Source organism: Pyrgilauda ruficollis, unplaced genomic scaffold, assembly GCF_017590135.1.
Source record: "Pyrgilauda ruficollis isolate IOZ18807 unplaced genomic scaffold, ASM1759013v1 scaffold8, whole genome shotgun sequence".
Classification (NCBI taxonomy): Eukaryota; Metazoa; Chordata; class Aves; order Passeriformes; family Passeridae; genus Pyrgilauda; species Pyrgilauda ruficollis.
In genome coordinates, this window is record NW_024529932.1 from 568,725 (window position 1) to 586,935 (window position 18,211).

Genomic DNA, 18,211 nt, shown 5'->3' on the forward strand with positions numbered 1-18,211 from the left:
AATGAGAAAACTGTTGTCCAACATACTTGCTGTCATTTTTTACTTATTTAAAGAAGCAATGTCGTGAAGTGTAGGTGAAAATGGCAAGCATTATGGCACAGCCGAGCATATGCCATATACACGTCTGTGTTTCAGAGGTCTGGTAAGAATTCTGCACTTATTAATTGTTCCTTTGATAAGGTCATTTTTTAAAAAATTAAGTGAAAATTGAACCCCGTTTATTCCTGGAAATAATTTGCAGAAGAAAACAAGAATTAGAATTGGTAAAATATTTACTGAAAATAAGATAGAACCATGTTGATCACAGTAACTGCTCCCTCAGTAGGCCTGTACACACTGCATAACCCCATTAAAATCGGTATTGACCTTAAAAAAAAAGTAAAACCCCACAATTTTTTCCCTGAAATTTTCCCATAATTTTACAAAATAATTATTTTGTATCAACTAAAACAATAAATAAATAAGATTCATAAATATGAAGGCATAAAGACATCTCCTTTGCCTCATCTAAAACTAAGGAGTCTTAAGAGACAACACTGTCACTACCCTAACAGCTACACTGTAAATTTTTATCTTCTTTTCAATGGCACTAATATATTATGAATGATAACTTTCTAAAAGGCAAAATCTATTTCAACTATCAAGAAAAATTGATAGCAATATTCCTTTCAGATAAACAGATATTTCCACAAGCTAATATTTCTCTTTCAACAGTTTGATTGGATATTTATGAAACTACAAGACTACATGTTATTTCTATAGCCTTTCTCATTTCAGGGACATCAGCACTATGCCACAAAGTATCTACTTCTTTATATTCTCTCCTAGAGCTGGCGTAAAAGCTGGCAGCGAAATGTAGGAAGGACAATAGGTGATGTAGGTTAAATTTTCAAATTCAAGTAAGAAGGCAACTGAAGTGATTTGCTGCCCTTAATAGGAGGCTCAAATTTCCCCTAGATAAAATATTGTGTTCTACAATGACAATGTTCCACCAGTAAAAAAAATAAAAGTTCAGGGTGGTGGTGGGAAAATGTTTTACAGGCCAAAAGATCTAAGTATCATATTTTTCCCGAGAAGATCTCACCTCTTCTTCCTTAAATAATAAGTTGGTTGACATGTTTCTATTACAGTTATAGTTAGGATATTTTTAGGAACAATAACTATTCTTAGTGAATAGGTTGCTTTTATTTAAGAGTGCTAAAATACTCTGTAGCTTTAGGGAGTTTATAAAAATTCCTGAATATGTGAAAGAAGACGAAAAAAATGGAAATTCTGAAAGCATAATCTTTCATCTGTTTCTCTGAATAACCTCACTCTCCTCAGAAGGGTTTTAGAGTGTATATATGGGGGTTGGGGGGGGAGGGGGGTGCATTTTTGTGAGAGCATGTTGCTAAAATATGGCCAAAACAGCAATGTCCTTTCTCAAGATATTTTAACACTATGGCTAAAGCACAATGAAATTAATAGGGAAGTGCTGCTTGACAGAAGTGTAGATGTTTGAGCCAAAAATATATTTCCTCACCAACACATGCTTTGATACATTAGATATTTTAGAGGCTCACTGTATCTCATCCTCTTCAAATGTTAACCTCCAAGTGTTTTGGCCCTGATCCTATCCATGATGTCACGGGTGCTTTTAGGCTCACAGAGAAGGGCATGAGCAGTTATTTGCAGGATCAGGGCCTTCATAAGGTTCAATGAAACGTATTAATCACTTACAACCAACTCACTCAACTCCTTCCTTCACTGTTATTTGGAAAGAAAATATTGAAGAGCAGAGCTATACACTACATTAAAACTAGAAGTCTGCATTGAAATATGTTAGGTATGTCCTTTCACAGCTAAATCAAGATTAAATGAGTTACACAGGTAATTTACCATACTTATGTAATCATAAAAGAGAGAGGGCAAAGTTTCATTTTGAGTTGGAGGGACATAAGATGCCCAAAATACTGGTAACATGAAAATTAGCAATAAACACGTAATATGACCAAACGTATACAAAAAAATGGTGCTTACTCATAATTCCTATTGGCCGATGTTCAAATGTGTTAAGCAATGTCTTCTGCTAATTTCGGTATCTTCGCAGCTACTGATGGGATGATGTAGTTTAGTTTGCTAGTCAGTATGAAACCAGCTTACAGAAAAGCACCAGCCACAAAACTATGTATGTTCAAGACATACCACCCTCCCATTTGACTGGGCTAATAAGATGCTGAGTTACTCCTAAGACATAGCATATTATGTGATGCCATAATTTATATAATGACGCATTTCAAATGCTTCCATACTTCAATTTCAACTTACATTTTCTAACACTTTAGTCTTCTCTCGTATTCCAGAGCTAAAGTTACTGAGGGGAAAGATTAGTTTAGACATGAAGTCTTCAGAAGCTGCTCATCCAACACATACAGCTTTATCTTCAAGGGCAACGTTCAATATTTTCAGCCACTTAATCATATACAGCAATAGGAAGTAAATGAGAGTTCTGCAGTGTTGGATGGCCCACTACAGATGCAGTAGATTAAAAGGCGCTAATCCCCACTGATTCCTCACTCCTCTAGCAGTTCAGCAAAAAAAGAACATTCTCCAAGCTAGAGATCTTTAAAAAAAAAAACCAAAACAAACCCAATGTTGGACTACTTAAATAAAATACTGTACTATAAGGAATGTCTGAATTTGGAGAAGCTGACGGATAAGTGAACCAAATGAATAATTCAATGCATTTTTTTCCTGCTTACTTGTTTCTTCAGTTCTAGCCAAAATCACAGTTGAGCAAGCTCCGTGTTTACTTTTGAGACACAACATTTTAGAGAAAACAAATCAATTACTGTTTTTTTTTCCCTTAACAGACTGCAGATTAGAGGAATTTAAAGCTTTAACAGTTCATCTGTATGACCTAGGATGACCACATCCAACAGTAATGCAAACTCTTTTCATGTTTTTCTTTAATTTTTAATAGAAAGCAAATACATACACATTAAGTTTAACACTATTGAATGCTAATTGTGTACTATAAAAGGGACTATGTCATAATCTCTAAAAAAAAATTTTAAAAATTTGCAGAGAACTGTTCACAACAGAGGAAAAATGCTTGTGTATCAAAATATGCAGAACTTGATACCAACAAGTCTTACCAATGAAGTGTATAAATTTATTAAAATTGAAATATTGCAAACATTAGAGTAACTTACATCTGAACTTTTCATTTGTTCCTAAATTTGAAAGCAGAGGCAAAAAGTAAACTACAAAATAAGAATACAGAAAATTGAAGGTACCGTCAACTTTTATCACACACAAAAAAAGATGCTGTCTATTTTATAAAATGTGACACATATAGCAAACCCAGCACAAATATCTGTCTTTAGTTTTCTTACTTAAAAAAAAAAAAAAAGTGAATTTATTGTTGCTGGCAGGATGATATGGATGAAATAACCAGGAAGAATTGAGGGGGGAAGGGGAGAAAGAGGAGCTAAGAAATCAGATACATTCAATGAGCCTTCAAACTTACTTCAGCAGTAGGGATAAATAATTTAATCAACTCAGCTTCATTTTTTTTCTTCCTACCTCCCTAGTGCAATTGGCAGATATTAAAAAATAAAACTTTAAAATTCATGAGCAGTGGTGTGTGGAAGAACTATCACTATATAATAAGAAATATAAAGCGATATCCATGCAAGCCCTTTGTGTAGATATGCATTTGCAAGTACCTTTTAACTCACACTTTTCACCATATGAAAAAGAAATTATTGGTTAAATTTATATGTATGGCAACTTTTTTTTCTTTTTTTTTCTCTTCCCCCTGCCCCACCCCCTCCATCCCTCCCCAAATTGCAATTTGGGAACGTGGGCGAATACAAAGATTTTCAACAGCATTTGGCTTTTTGGCTAACATGAGCACTATATGACAAGGCAACGTAGTCTGAAAGATTTTATATAATAAGCAGAGTTGAAGAAATACTGTTATAGTACCCCCTAATTAGGGGAAATATCTGGAAAACAGCAATTTGGTAAAAGTCACCAATATCATATGGTACTATTATCATGACAAATGATCAATCATCATTTTAATGAGGTGACTTTAATTCCGATTTTCCTAAACAACTTAATACTCAGTAAACCCAGTAGAAATAAAATTAATTGCTGAAAAGGTGTTCCTTTTGTAGTTTACCATGGACCCATTACTAACTACAGAGAAAAATTAACTGAAGTAAGAGGTCAGAATATCTATATTTTTATATCATATACAGTCATATAGATAATAATTTTCGACACCTAAACCAAACGGACTTCTTGTAATAGAAAACGACGGGGTCACTTCAACAGTCACATTTCAGTGGTGTCCGTGATGCCTAAATATACACATTTTTAAACTATTAAATGTTTGGTATGTGAAATTAAATGATGGAGTGGAGTCAATAGCCACCTTCAGTGTTAAACATCACCTAATCAAGCCTACATCAAATATTTCTCATAGCCACCGAGATACAATAAATACATATAACCTTGCATTACTTGGTGTCATAGCTTAAAATTAGCACTACATATTGAAAACTCTGATTTAATATCTAAGAAGTAATTTTTGTTTAAATTAATTTTGCCACGTCATGAATGTTATGACTTCTGACAGCTAAAAGGTACGACCTTTCCACTTTTACCTATGGCAACTGGAATTGCCAAGCTAAAACCCAGGGGGCAAAAGAAGCACGACCTGGCCCGGAACATCCCCATCGCTAACGTGCAGCTCTGAGGCTCCTGCATCTCCGGGAAGCTGAGGGGTGCGGTGCCCCCACCGCAGGAAAGGGCTGCTCCCTCGGCGGAAAGGGAGAAAGGGACAACCTTTTGTCCGCCCGCTGTAACTTTCGGATTTACCCGGCGCTGGTCCGTGACCCTGTGGGAAAGGGGCTCTTTGACATTTCCATCCCAAAGAAGCCGCCCCCGACACGGCAGCGCCGGCCTTGTCGAGCCGGCGTCTCCGGGAGCAGCGGCCGCCGCCCGGGCGGGAGCCAGGGCCGGACTGGGGCCGCCGCGGGCCTTGCCCCGCACCAGTCGGTCCCCGGGACCCGCCCGCCGGAGTTGGTCCCAGCTTGTCCGCTTTTCCTTCCCGTGCACAGCCCAGCCGTGCCCTGCTGCGGCCAACGCCGCGCCGGGTCTGAGGGCACGGTGAGCCCGGCATCGCCCCCGGGCCCGAGGGGCGGGCTGGGTCGCGCCGGGCCCCATCCTGGGGCAGTGGGGCGGGATGTGCCGGGCCGGAGAGGTGCCTCCCCCTCCCCGCCCGCCGCCGGGGCCGGTGGCGGTGCCGCCGAGCCGGCTCTGCGTGCGCCGGTCGCTGCGGAAGGGGGAAAAGGGAAGAGGGCCGACCTGCGGCCCCGCCGCCGAGCAGGTTGCCCGCGCAGCCGGAGGCAGCCGCCGGTAGGAGCGGCGGTGAGGCGCCGGCCCATGCCCTCAGAGCCAGCTCGAGCCCCTGGAAGCGCCTGCTCCGGGAAGGCTGGGGCGGCCGGCCCCCGGAGCTCGCAGCGCCGCGGCCGCGCACGCCACCGCCCCGCGAGGGAGGAGAGAGGGAGGGAGGCGGCAGCCCCGGGCCCGGCGTAGGGACGGCGCAGCGCTGCTCGGCGGCCGCTCCGGAGGCACCGGGACCGGGCGCTCTGTGCCGCTGCCGCCGCCGGACTCACCGCGGCCGGGGGGAGGCACGCGTGTCTAAGCGGAGGAGGGAGAAAGCCCGGGAGGAAACTGCCTCCTCTCCGCCCCAAACAGCCAGAAAGTGGTCGCCCTTCTCCCGGCGGCCAAGGGCTGCCGCCGAAAAGAGGTAAGCTGCTTCGGGACCACCGATCACCTGCAGTTTTTCAGCGACAGCCCCAGCAACTCTTGAGCAGGAAAGGATTCCGGTCGGCTTCCTCCTCGGGAGCGGCACGGGAACACCCATATAACCGCTAGACCGAGGGAGCCAAGCGCACAGTCACAAATTCTCCGCTATGTGCAATAAAGTTGGTCGCATTCGTACGCTGAATAAATGTCGTGAAATGTTCTTTGTGGTGTGACTTCTCCTCAGCGACTGATATCCTAAGTTACTTTAGGAAAAGGTAATCGGTCAGTAGTTTAAAGATTCCAAGCGGTTGTTTTTTGGGGTTTTTTTTCCCCATGTGTATATATATATATATATATATATATATGTATGTATATATATGTATCGATATAATTTAGGGCTCTCTTAAAGTGAAGCTCAGTAAATGCTGTGAAGCAGAAGAGCTTACCACTCCAGCTTATTTGCAAATAAATGTCCCGATTACCAACACTTAAAGTACCGAAGGCGAAATTTGCTAATTACACATCACGCAGGCGAAACCCCAAACTGTCAGACAAGCAAGCCAGCATGTTTGCAGTCGCTAGCGTGCCTCCCGTGTGCACATTTACTAAGCGCAGCTTGCTAGCACAGCTCGCTGTACGATAAATCCTCCAGGTTTGAAATTAATAGGTACTTATAGTGCGTCTCGAAAAGCAGCCGAACATTCACTCCTCACAACATACCGGAGAGCAATACCGAATATAAAAACGACGCTAAGAATTGACAAAGGAGATTTACCGTCTGTATCTGCTACTTGATTTTTGGAAGGAACGTGAAAAAGACCTGACAGATATGTTTAGCGATTGATTCTCCCTTCACAAGGTACAAATACAAAAAGCAAGGCAGAGACAATGCCGAAATGCATTAAACCTCAAAATCGATTAGAGCCCGTCAGAAGATCCTTTAAAACAATACAAATCGTGGACTTCTGAGCAATATTTTATTCCAAAGAACACTAAATTTGCCGTGAATCCGCTGCCTTGTTCACTGGCCGGTTCACGAGAGAAAAAAAAAAAAAAAATCCAAACCTACTTCTCGCTTGCAGTTACAGGCAACTATCAGGAGGAAAAGGACAGTGTGATGTGACGCCGAGTGGGGGTTAATGGATTTATGCCTGTGCTCCTGCCGGAGCGAGCCCTGTCTGTAGCCCCCTAGTTGATGGATGCCCATTAATACACCTGCATGCACGTCCCGGCCATGAGGAGGCACGCAGGGACTCAGTACGGAGCGGCACAGTTTTGCCAAGTCCTCTCGAAACGTCAATACTGTTCAAGTTACACCCAAAGGAGAGCGATTTCTCTTGATTTCCGAGTGTACAGAGAACCGGGGCGGCTTTCTAGCCGGTAACCTTCTACCTTTCTATATGTGCCTGCGTGTGCGTGTGTGTGTGCGTGTGGCTGTGTATACATATCTATCTCCTAGAGAGGGATTAATTAGCCGGGTTTGAGCTGAAAGAGGCTGCAGTGACGAGCCCAGTGGCGATTGGCCGCCCGCCTGCCTGGCCCTGCCTTTATAATTTCCACACGAGTGCATCTGGGCTCTTATACAAACCAACAGCCAGCTTCTTCTGACATACACACACGGCACTTTTTTCCACCATCTGATTAACCGCCCTGCATACACACGGTGATTACTACGGGAAAACATAAATAAATACGAAGAGGTTTTATTATTTTGACTACTGGAACCCTCGCTGTGTCTCAGTGCAACTTTTGTTTTTTCTTGCTGCTGAGAAAGGTGCTGCTCTCGATGCTTTCCTCTCACTCACGGACCCTTTAAAAAAAGGGGAAGGAAAAATATCGCCCCCTCCAGTCCCCCGCCCGCTCCCCCCTCCCTTCACCCCCCCGCCACACACACTTCAAGACGGCTGATCTAAAAAAGCAGGAAGAGAGCATCTGAGGAGCAGCAGCCCCGGCGCATTTTGAAAAACATTTGTTACATTTCAGAGTGCGGCAGCCTGTTTCTCCTCTGAAGTTGGCTCCAGCCATAGCAGCCGCATTGGATCCCACAGCCTATTGCGAGACTCCGGTATACAATCCGGATCTCTGCCCCAACATGATCGCGGCCCAGGCCAAGCTGGTGTATCATTTGAATAAATACTACAATGAGAAATGCCAAGCCAGGAAAGCTGCAATCGCGAAAACGATCCGAGAAGTCTGCAAAGTGGTGTCGGACGTGCTGAAGGAGGTGGAGGTGCAGGAACCTCGCTTCATCAGTTCCTTGAACGAGATGGACAATCGCTACGAGGGGCTGGAAGTCATCTCCCCCACGGAGTTTGAAGTCGTGCTGTATCTGAACCAAATGGGGGTTTTCAACTTCGTGGACGACGGCTCCTTGCCGGGCTGCGCTGTGTTAAAGTTAAGCGACGGGCGCAAGAGGAGCATGTCCCTCTGGGTGGAGTTCATCACGGCGTCTGGCTACCTCTCCGCTCGCAAAATCCGGTCCAGATTCCAGACTCTGGTGGCTCAAGCCGTGGATAAGTGCAGTTACAGAGACGTGGTAAAGATGGTGGCGGACACCAGCGAAGTGAAGCTGAGGATCAGGGATCGGTACGTCGTGCAGATCACTCCAGCGTTCAAGTGCACGGGGATCTGGCCGCGGAGTGCTGCACACTGGCCGCTTCCCCACATCCCCTGGCCGGGACCCAACCGGGTGGCGGAGGTCAAGGCGGAAGGCTTCAACCTCTTGTCCAAGGAGTGCCACTCTCTGGCCGGCAAGCAGAGCTCGGCCGAGAGCGATGCCTGGGTGCTGCAGTTCGCGGAAGCTGAGAACAGACTGCAGATGGGCGGCTGCAGGAAGAAATGCCTCTCCATCCTCAAAACCTTACGGGACCGTCACCTGGAGCTGCCGGGCCAGCCCCTGAATAATTATCACATGAAGACTCTGGTTTCCTACGAATGCGAAAAGCATCCCCGCGAATCGGACTGGGACGAGTCGTGCCTGGGGGACCGGCTCAACGGGATTTTACTGCAGCTCATCTCGTGCCTCCAGTGCAGGAGGTGCCCGCACTACTTCTTGCCCAACTTAGACCTCTTTCAGGGCAAACCTCACTCGGCCCTGGAAAACGCGGCCAAACAAACGTGGCGACTGGCTAGGGAAATACTTACCAACCCGAAAAGTTTGGAGAAACTTTAGAGGGTAACTATAAAACCAGCCTGACCGATAAATCTGCTAATTTCCCGATGAAGTTTAAGATGCCTGTTTGAAAAGTCATATATTTCCACTTGTCAATGCAAATAATATTCTCTTTTAAAAAGGAATATATCTTAGGCTCTTCACAAAGAAAAGCAAATGAGAACAGCAAGCATCGTTCCTCCTCGTCACAGTTTTGCAATTCCCCGTGAGGGAAAAACAAAAAGAAAGAAAAAAAAAAAAAAGAAAAAAAAAAAAAAAGGGTGCTACCTGAAAAGGAAAATTGGCCGTAATTTCATTGTGACCATTCTGCCTAAAAACGGTACCAACGGATTATAACAAAACCCGGTATTTTTATGTAAACCTTCTGTGAGTAAAAGCTATTTGGATATGCCACCTGAACAAACCCTAATGTACCTTTTAATTTGTATCAAATATTGTGATCTCACATTGTCTTTGAAATTGTGGATGTTGGTGTTTTGTGATTTGGTGAACAGAAGTTAAATTGCCATTTTGGATACTTCAAGGACATTTTCTGCTAAAAAGAAGATACCATTTAAAAAGGTAGATTTTATCACGGTACTTTTGTTAATTGTCTTTTGAAGTGTCTGAACTTAACAAGTTTACATTTTTCGTTTCATATATATTGCTTGTTCTATTTCTAACATTCCATAAATATACTTGAAATGTTATTTAAATATATTCAAAAGAAATTTGGATTCTGCTTATATAATAACGCTTGAATATTGGAATTATATATTTGAAAATGCACTTGAAATACACTGGATAATTACTTTTTGTGATTTAGATTTTAATTTCTGTTGCTGATTTATTTAATTACAAGCTAATAAATGAAGTAAAATGCATATGGGTAAGCGTTTCAATATCGGATCAAGTTTTCCACTTGAAAAACCAGAGGCAGCTATGTTTTGTGGATTTTGCCTTTCTGTGGATAGTTGTTTAAATCCTGCAAAGCAGAAAACTTAAGGCCAGAGTCCTAACTTTGCATTTTGAATAGTTTTGTAGAATAGGGAAGTATTGGTTGCACAGACATATTGGAATTTAGCTCCAGATCACCATCAGCAACTGTCAGACACCAGCGTACTTATTAATACAGTTACACTTTTTCAGCCGTCAGGAAAGAAGTCTGTTTTGAAGAGTTTATTATACGGTGATGTTGTGTTTCTGCTGGCTTTTGAGCAAAGCTGAGGAAACACAACGTATCTGTGAATCAGTGTTTTGAGTAACCAGTGATCCTGATAAAACTAGCAATTTGGTGCAGGTACTAATAAAGCAGAAAATAAAATTTATAGTTGAGAGCCAGCACCAATAAAGTGAACAACAATATTACTTCTGACCTACAAATCCGTTACGAATGTGATAAGATTGCCAGTTCCACTCCCAGAAATCAAGCCCCTCTGCTCCCAGGGCATTCAGAGGGAATAACATGTGCGTGCTTACAAAACTGCACGCAATCCAAAGCCGCCCGTGTGTACCGCGCTGCCTGGTCCCTCTCAGGATGCATTTCTTTAAAATGGCTTTTAAGTCAAAACGCAAATTAAAAACGCGGATTTTGATTAGGGTCCTAACAGTCAACAAGTGCTGAAAGAGGCCGATCTCCTGTGTGACACCCACTAGCAACTATTTCCAGTGGGTGCGCTTTAGCGAAACTGTTATACCCAGAGATTCTGACAGAAAATTGTTACCCCAGCACTGCGAATAAAGTCCCGAGTTTGACAAATTATTCGCCAAAGAGAAATTACTTCACTACAAACGTATTCAGACGAGGAGTTTTCTGGGACATTATTTATAATATTTCTGCATTAAAAAACCCCAAACCCCAAGGTCTTTGTAAAAGTACCTCTCCTATTTCCTCTCTTCCAACATTTTCCAGAGCAATAGCAAAGAAATAAAGCAAGAGCGATAAGAATAAAAAGGCATGCAGACGAGAGGAGCACCCTGTTAGACACGTTCCTTCCGTCTGCCCCCTCCTCCCCCGCGTGGCATCCCCCGCGCCGTTCCCGCGGGGAGAAAGCCACGCAAAGGTTTCCGCTCAAGTCACGCACCCCTCCCTGTTCTGTTGCGGCTGGGCTGGAGGTTTTCACGGAAGGGAGGGGGAAGTGGGGCGGCGCTGGGGAATTGGTAGTAGTAAATGACTTCAGAAAAAAACAGAGCTTTCCCAGGAACCAAGTCTTCGGTACATATCTATTCTCCCCTCCCCCATTTTCTTTTTTAACCCCAGAAAACAAGCATTAACTTTCATTTCAGTAGTTGCAAAGTGTTTACAAAATGCGCCGTATTTTCTTACGTGGAAACTAACGTTTTTTAAATAACGGGATTCTCCGATAACCTCGGAAGGCGTAAAACCCTCCGCTGTGTCTCGGGAAGGCTGCGGGCTAGGACTGCTGCTCCCTCCAGGGATTTCAGAGCAATTGGCTTAACTACTAAATCTGACCACGTTCATACAAAGGCACCGCGCGAAAGGCTGCTGGAAAACGCGTACGCTGCCGTAATAGAGGATTTAACATAATTAATACATTGCTTTTTTTTTTTTTTTTTTTTTTTTTTTTTTTTTTTTTTTTTTTTAAAAAAAGGAAATAAATGCAGCGAAAGACGGCAGACAGGAGCGGAGTTTGGAACGAGGGGGCGGCCCCGGCGCACGTGTGCCGGGACGGGGGACCGCGACCGCTCCCGCCCGCCCGCCGCACTCACCTTGGGGTCGATCTTCTTGAAGGCCGAGTCATCCTCATCCACCTCGAAGTAGATCTCTGTGGTGGTGATGGAGAGCGTCCCCTTGGCCACCACCACGGGGGCGATGAGCTGTGCCGGCGTGCTGAGGACTACGGGGCCTGCAAGGCAAGGGCAGCGGCGTCAGGTTGGAGGCGCCCGGCCGGCCCATCCCCGGTGGCCCTTCCCTCCGCCGAGCTAGCGCCCGCCGAGCCCCCTCGTAAACCCAGTTTGTAAACGCCGTGTTTGTTCCCCTCCTGCCCGCGGCCAGCGCTTTGAACTCTGCGGCCGGGGCACAAGCGAGTTTGTGAGCTCCGGGGTTGCGAGATAAATCACAGCAGCGAAACTCAGAGGGGTTAGGGTGAAAAATAGCTGCCTCTTAGAAGAAGGTCCCCTCTCTTTTCATGCCCTTTTGCTCCTCGTTAACGCTATCACTGTTTATGTGCGATAGCGGCGGCTCGTTCCGCACCGCTTCGATCTGGCAGGCCAGGGTCCCCGCGGCGGCCGGGCCGGGCCGGGGGCTCAGGCCAGGGCAGCCCGCAGCCCCTGCCCGGCACACTGACCCTGCGAGGCCTGGGGGCATAATTTTTAAGTCTGGATCCAGACCTGAACTCGGACAAGTAAGGCCAAATGTCAGGGGGTTTTGTTGTTTGGGGTTTTTTTTTCCTTTTTTTTTTTTTTTTTTTTTTTTTTTTGGCACCTATTTCAATTCCCCATGCACATAAAGGCTAGCATCATTAAATACATTTACGGCAAAATAATGTTTGTTTCAACTCGCTGCCGCTTATCCTTTTAAAATTACTGTAACCATACTTCGCTCAAATATATTCCTTAACAAGATGCTTTCACGGGCATTGAAAAGATGAGATGGGGAAAACCTATAGTAAAAGGCAGCCTTCTCCACACAAATTGTTAGATTTTTAACTCAAGAAAACAAAAACCAAAACAACCCTTCTTTAATCCAAAAGACAAGAGGATCGCTTTTTCACCATCTTATCTTCAATATCAATGCTATCTTCTGTTAAAGCTGACAGCGGCCGTGTTTAGGAAGCTTACTTGCTTCGAAGAAAATATTATGTATGAACTATTCTTCTATATTTAACCACGAAAGCCTGTGGGATAATTTGTATATACATACATAAACACACAGAGCCACATACGTGTACAAACAAGCATCTGACACACAAATAATACAGCCCCAGTATTGAGAAGCTGACTACATCACCTGACTGATGCACCTTTTAGAAACTGGCAAACTGACCATCTCAGGAGGTACTAAACAGTTTGCTTGTCATACGCAGCTAAAAAATCTCCCTTGCCACTCAGAGGACAGAGAGTCGTGAGCCTCCCGCTGCCGTCCCCGGCCGCTCGCCCCTCCAGCCGCGCCGTCCGGGCGCTGGCGCGGTCGAGCCGAGCCCGGGGCTGCGGCTCGCACCGGGACCAGCGCTTCGGATGCGCCCTCTCCTCCTCCCCCAGCACTGCCCGCATACTGCACTACCAGCTCTTGCAAGCAGCACTTGAAATTACTCACTTAGCCCAAATTACTCCTGTATCGGCGCATCTAACTGTCATGTTGTTAATGCTTTACTTTACTGTAACACCCAATTTGAGCCCTTATTGCACAATATTTTGTCATTTAAGCTGCAAAATAAATAAAGAGGAAGGCAAGGATTGATGTGCGTACAAGGGGAAGCTAAAACGCAGTTTCAGTGACAGCTTTCAGCAGCCCAGCGTGGCGGAGGGGATAATATTGATACAAACTCTATTTTCTTTCATTTTATTGTTTTCCATCTCCTAATAAACCGAGGTAGCCTCTTGACCCCAGTCAGCTGATCGGAATCACATGCGCCGGGCTTGCCTTGCTGCTCTCCCAGTCTCGCCTCCATCTTCTCTCCCTCCCTTGGCGGTGGGAAAGGAGCCGATCCGAGCCGGGGAAGCCCGGCTGGAGGCTCCAAAGGGCAGGGTGATCGATCCGAAACGCCGCTTTAAAGCCTCATCAATCTTCATCTAGGTTGCTCAAGTAATTACGCCCGATTCTCTTGTACGATTACAAGTGGATTTGGGTTTCTATTCCCCAGGCCCCCTTTCTTTGTGTTTACAGAAGGGGGGTCTGGGCAGCCGGCGGTTCCTTGCCCTGCAGAAGCACTTGCCCTCTCAAGCAGAGCGCCCTACCCCTCCTCTGTCCCTTCTCGGGCACACTTGGCCCGGCGCAGGGTGATGGGCTCCCGGGCCTTTGTGCGGGGAGAAAAGCGCCTTCGAAAGACGCGTCCTGGAAACGACCCGATATTCTATCACTTTAAGGAGGCGTTTGTGGGCTTTGCTGAATCCCAGAAGGAAGAACATCAATTTAATCCAATTACCTCTTTTTCCCTAGTGTTGTGTGGCTGAAATAAAAATAAAGCCACCGCTATTTAATGGCCAAAAGGCCAAACCCTATAATCTGCCATTCAGGCGAAGACAATGGTGCGCTCCGGTTAGCGGGTGATGTGCCCTTGCGACTGGAGCAGGGGGCAGAGCTGCAAAAGCAGGGGTGAACGTGGAGGGAAAGGGAACAGTCACTTCTTAGCCCGTTCCTGAAGGCAGGGGAAATCGGGGATTTCTGGCTTTCTACTCCTCCCGAGAAAGGGCTCCGAGCTCCCTCCCAGACTGGTACCTTGGCATCTGCCCTGCATTCTACTCAAATGACACCCTCGATTTGTTGCAAGGTAAACATGTCAGAGATATCACAATGCGACAAGGAATAAGCATTATCGTACTTTGCAGATGAGAAAAGGTTTTCTTATATATATATATATTTTTTTTTCCGCGGGGAAAAAAAAAAATCAACTTTAAAAAAAAAACCCCAAAACCAAACCAACAAACAAAAAACCCACCAAAAACAAACAAACAAAGGGAAAAAACCAAAAAAACAATAAAACAAAATAAATAGCAGTCACATTATGGGATTTCAGGAAAGGGGATGTTCAAACTAAGTTTAAAAATATCTTTACAGACTTTTTCTCTTAAAGCACAAAATGAAAAAAAAAATCGGTATTAGCAGTGTTTCATTTTTACACTTGTCCTTTGGAAATCTCCAATTACAACTTGCAATTCCATAGCATGTTTAAGGAGCACTGAGTCTTTTTGTTGTAGCCTTCAGGGAGCAAGCCAGCCACTGAGAGAATACGAAATTAATCCACTACAGCTATAGAGAGAGAGGATTATGTTTTAATCCCCTTTGGGATAGTCTCTGGATTTTAAGGATCCGATATTAAAATGTTTACATAGAGCATAATCAAAATAGTGCAGATTTTCCATATGGCACCGAGCTATCGGGAAGCTCTGGGTCTCCTTCCCAAACCCAATTGATAATCTAATGAAACAAAAGCTGAGCACACCTGAGCCAAGAGCCGCGGGACGGGCTCATTCGCATTCGGGAAGGATAACGAGCTTCGGCTCCAGCCTCCGCCCGGCCCCTCGGCCGTGGGGAGCTGCGCTTTTCCAGGGGATGTAAATATTTATTTCCAGCGCGGCTGCGGCCCCGGAGAAGGCCGGGGCCAGGGCCGTGCTGTCCGGGGGAGAGGCAGCCGCAGCCGCGGCACCCGGGGATGCTGCCGGGCGCTCCCCGCGCAGCGCAGGAACCGCGGGCGGCACCGAGGGCGATTCCCTTCCCGCTCCGGGGGAAAAGCCAACCTGTGGCTGCTCGCTTCGCCCAACAAGCTGGTGATTGTGGAGGGGACCCGTGTCTAGGGTGCTTGTCAGCTCTTGGGACTGTAAGCAAAAGCATCTCTCTTTAAGGTTCGTTTCAATGCCTCTTCCACACCTCTCCGAAGCTATCGGGGCGACCGCAACAGAAAGCAACCTACCAGAGAAGTTCTGGCCTTAAAACGAGTCCAGAAATCACTTCAGACACACAGGTCTAGCAATCTATTCAAATGGTGATTTTTCCCTTTCGCCTGATCCCTGTGGTCAGCACATCTGATTTACATTTCTAAAATAAACTCTACCACACATCTACCTTTTAAAATAATATTTTCTTTCCAAAAGTAAATAATTGTGAAATTAGAAGGTCCCAGTGAATAAAAGCAGAATGTAATTTTCTGCTCCCCTGCGTAATTTTTGTTAAACAGAGACTTCATTCCCGGTTCTTGTAACTTAGCTTTTGTATTTTTCCAGTTCAAGTAAAGCAAATCAAATCAAGTGAAAAGTTCTATTAGGTTTAAAAGTTTGTTATCTGCTAATGGAATATCAGTAAAATTACACCTCTTAAAGAAAGCTGCTAAAGAGTGGTATTTTGAACTTATTATTTCATATATTTTAATTTTCATAAATTGCCATTTTTAGCTGTAAGAGCTAAACATGTGTTACATTCATAGGCCTGAAAATTACACTGGAGGTTTATCTGCTAAGAAGACTGGGCACAATTACCCTCCTAAGGAGGGTGAGGTATATGCTTTTATATGCTGAATTATGAAAAAAAGACATTTACCTGCCACAGGCCTAGAAGTCTAACTTTTAAAATAATATTTTGGTGATTACCCATGAACAAAAAAGTATTAGCTGGGACAAGTACTTTGAAAACATATCCAATCAGCTCAACCAATTTAATTTTACAACCTGCTGGTAATTACTCTGAAAAAAACCAGGTGGGTTTTGGCATATTTAATTTTTAACTGATACTGGTTTAACAGAAAAAGCATATAGATCTTTTTCATATACATATATTCAACACAGATTAACTGAAACCAATACTTTACTATGTAATATAGTTTGCATAAATTAAATTTTGTAATTTGATATGACACAAACAAGAATTTTAGATAATAAGAATAACTAAAAATCACTCACAAGATACCTAAAATAAGACAACTGAAATTTCCTCAGCACTTTAACTGTAAAGCCAGGTGTATTTGGCACTGAGTTGTATTTGAAATGTATAAAAATCCTTATACTTAAAAAAACCAGATGTAACGCATGCACAAGCACGCAAAAACTTCAGTTTCTTGAAATGAAAGCCACATAGCATGGAAGTAGAAAGAAGTATAGGTACTAGGATCCTTTGGGAAAAACTCTTTAGTCTGAAAAATATTTCAACCATTTAATATCTAATATAACAGATGCAGTGCCAAGTAAATAACAAGTAAACAAGGTAAGATTCCTAAACAATTCACATAATTTAGTCTATTTTCGTTCCCATTGTCATCATAAATTTGATTCAAACTACCCTTTAAAAAGATTTCTGCAGTAAATATATTGAACTTACATGAGGATGGCTGCCCCCAATTTGTTCTCCGCTATAGCAAATACTTGAAAGCAGTAACTTCACTGAAGCCAAGGCCCTTATAAGATGCACATATACAGCTCCCTTTACTCATTACTTTCAACAGTTTCATTAAAGATAATTTGCACAACTTTTTAAATGCAAAAACCAGAATCTAAGGCTAAATATGACTATAATCTTGGTCTTCTCTTCCACCACTGAATAATATCCCAAATCCATTTCGCCTCTTTTCAGAGATATCCAAGCTTATTTTGTTGGCTTTTTACTCCTGCACAATCATATGTTTCATATTGTGAGAGAGGGATTGACTTTTTTTTTGTTTGTTTAAATGTCATAGCCAGTGCGGATAGGCCCTGATATTCAAGATTTTCCCCACTTTTCCCCCCTTTCCTTTATAAAGCACGTAACACTACTACTACTAACATCAAAGATCAGCTTAAATGGTCTTTTTTCAACAATGACTAAACAATTACAGCAATTCAATTGTCTTAAGTGGTTGCCATAACAGCAAGCAAATGTGTTTGATTAAAAAGAAAATGTAAATAAAAACAATCTTGCATGTAATAACCACGAATAAAATAGTAAGAAAGAATTACATAGTTTGATGAGTTTGTGAAAATAGTTAAATATAGTGTTGCTTGAGAAGAAAAAAGTGATTTTATCTTGAACATATACATACTCACCTATATATTTGAATTAAGTGACGTATGCACCTTCACGGGTAAATTATTATTATTTTAATTCTATACCTTCCTGGTCTCATTAAAAGAAAAATATTAAATAGTACTTCTTTCCAAGGGAAAACATGCCTCCCAATATTCCTAGGAATAACTATTTCTTTATATCATTCCAACTGTGATAGAAAGCAACCACTTAATAGAACAGTTAGAGAATATGCAAAGACAAACTCAACAGGAAACCAAACTCATTCTTACTGAACCACTGAAGGTCCCGTGGAGCAATTAGCTGTGTGTTTAACAGCCCAAAGTAACTCAGAAACACAACATTTGCTCCCTTTTGCAGGTAAAGTCAGATTTACTCTGTGGCACACATGAGAACTCCTGAATGTGCTGACGTTCTGAATGGCTTACATGGCTTTAGAGTTTTTCCAGGACATGTCCAAGTGCCAACCTCCCAGACGATCAGGTATTAATAATAGTCAAGACTCCCCCTAATGATTTACACCTGGCCAGAAATGTATATATTTGGAATAGGGACCTCACTAGTGCAATGCACACATTTGCCACTTC

At 43.6% G+C, this 18,211-nt stretch overlaps 2 protein-coding genes across 5 annotated transcripts in view; one reads left to right on the plus strand and one right to left on the minus strand.

The window, feature by feature from the left end:
* Positions 1–18,211, minus strand: part of NBEA (neurobeachin) — a 448,146-nt gene that overhangs the window by 134,256 nt on the left and 295,679 nt on the right. For all 4 annotated transcript variants that reach the window (XM_041487283.1, XM_041487285.1, XM_041487282.1 and 1 more), the window contains one exon: positions 11,687–11,823. In XM_041487283.1, coding sequence (XP_041343217.1) covers positions 11,687–11,823 — 137 coding nt within the window. The remainder of the gene's footprint in view (positions 1–11,686; positions 11,824–18,211) is intronic.
* MAB21L1 (mab-21 like 1) lies at positions 7,730–9,194 on the plus strand. The gene has a single exon (XM_041487286.1). It carries the CDS (start codon positions 7,898–7,900, stop codon positions 8,975–8,977), a length of 1,080 nt encoding a protein of 359 aa, XP_041343220.1. The 5' UTR covers positions 7,730–7,897; the 3' UTR covers positions 8,978–9,194.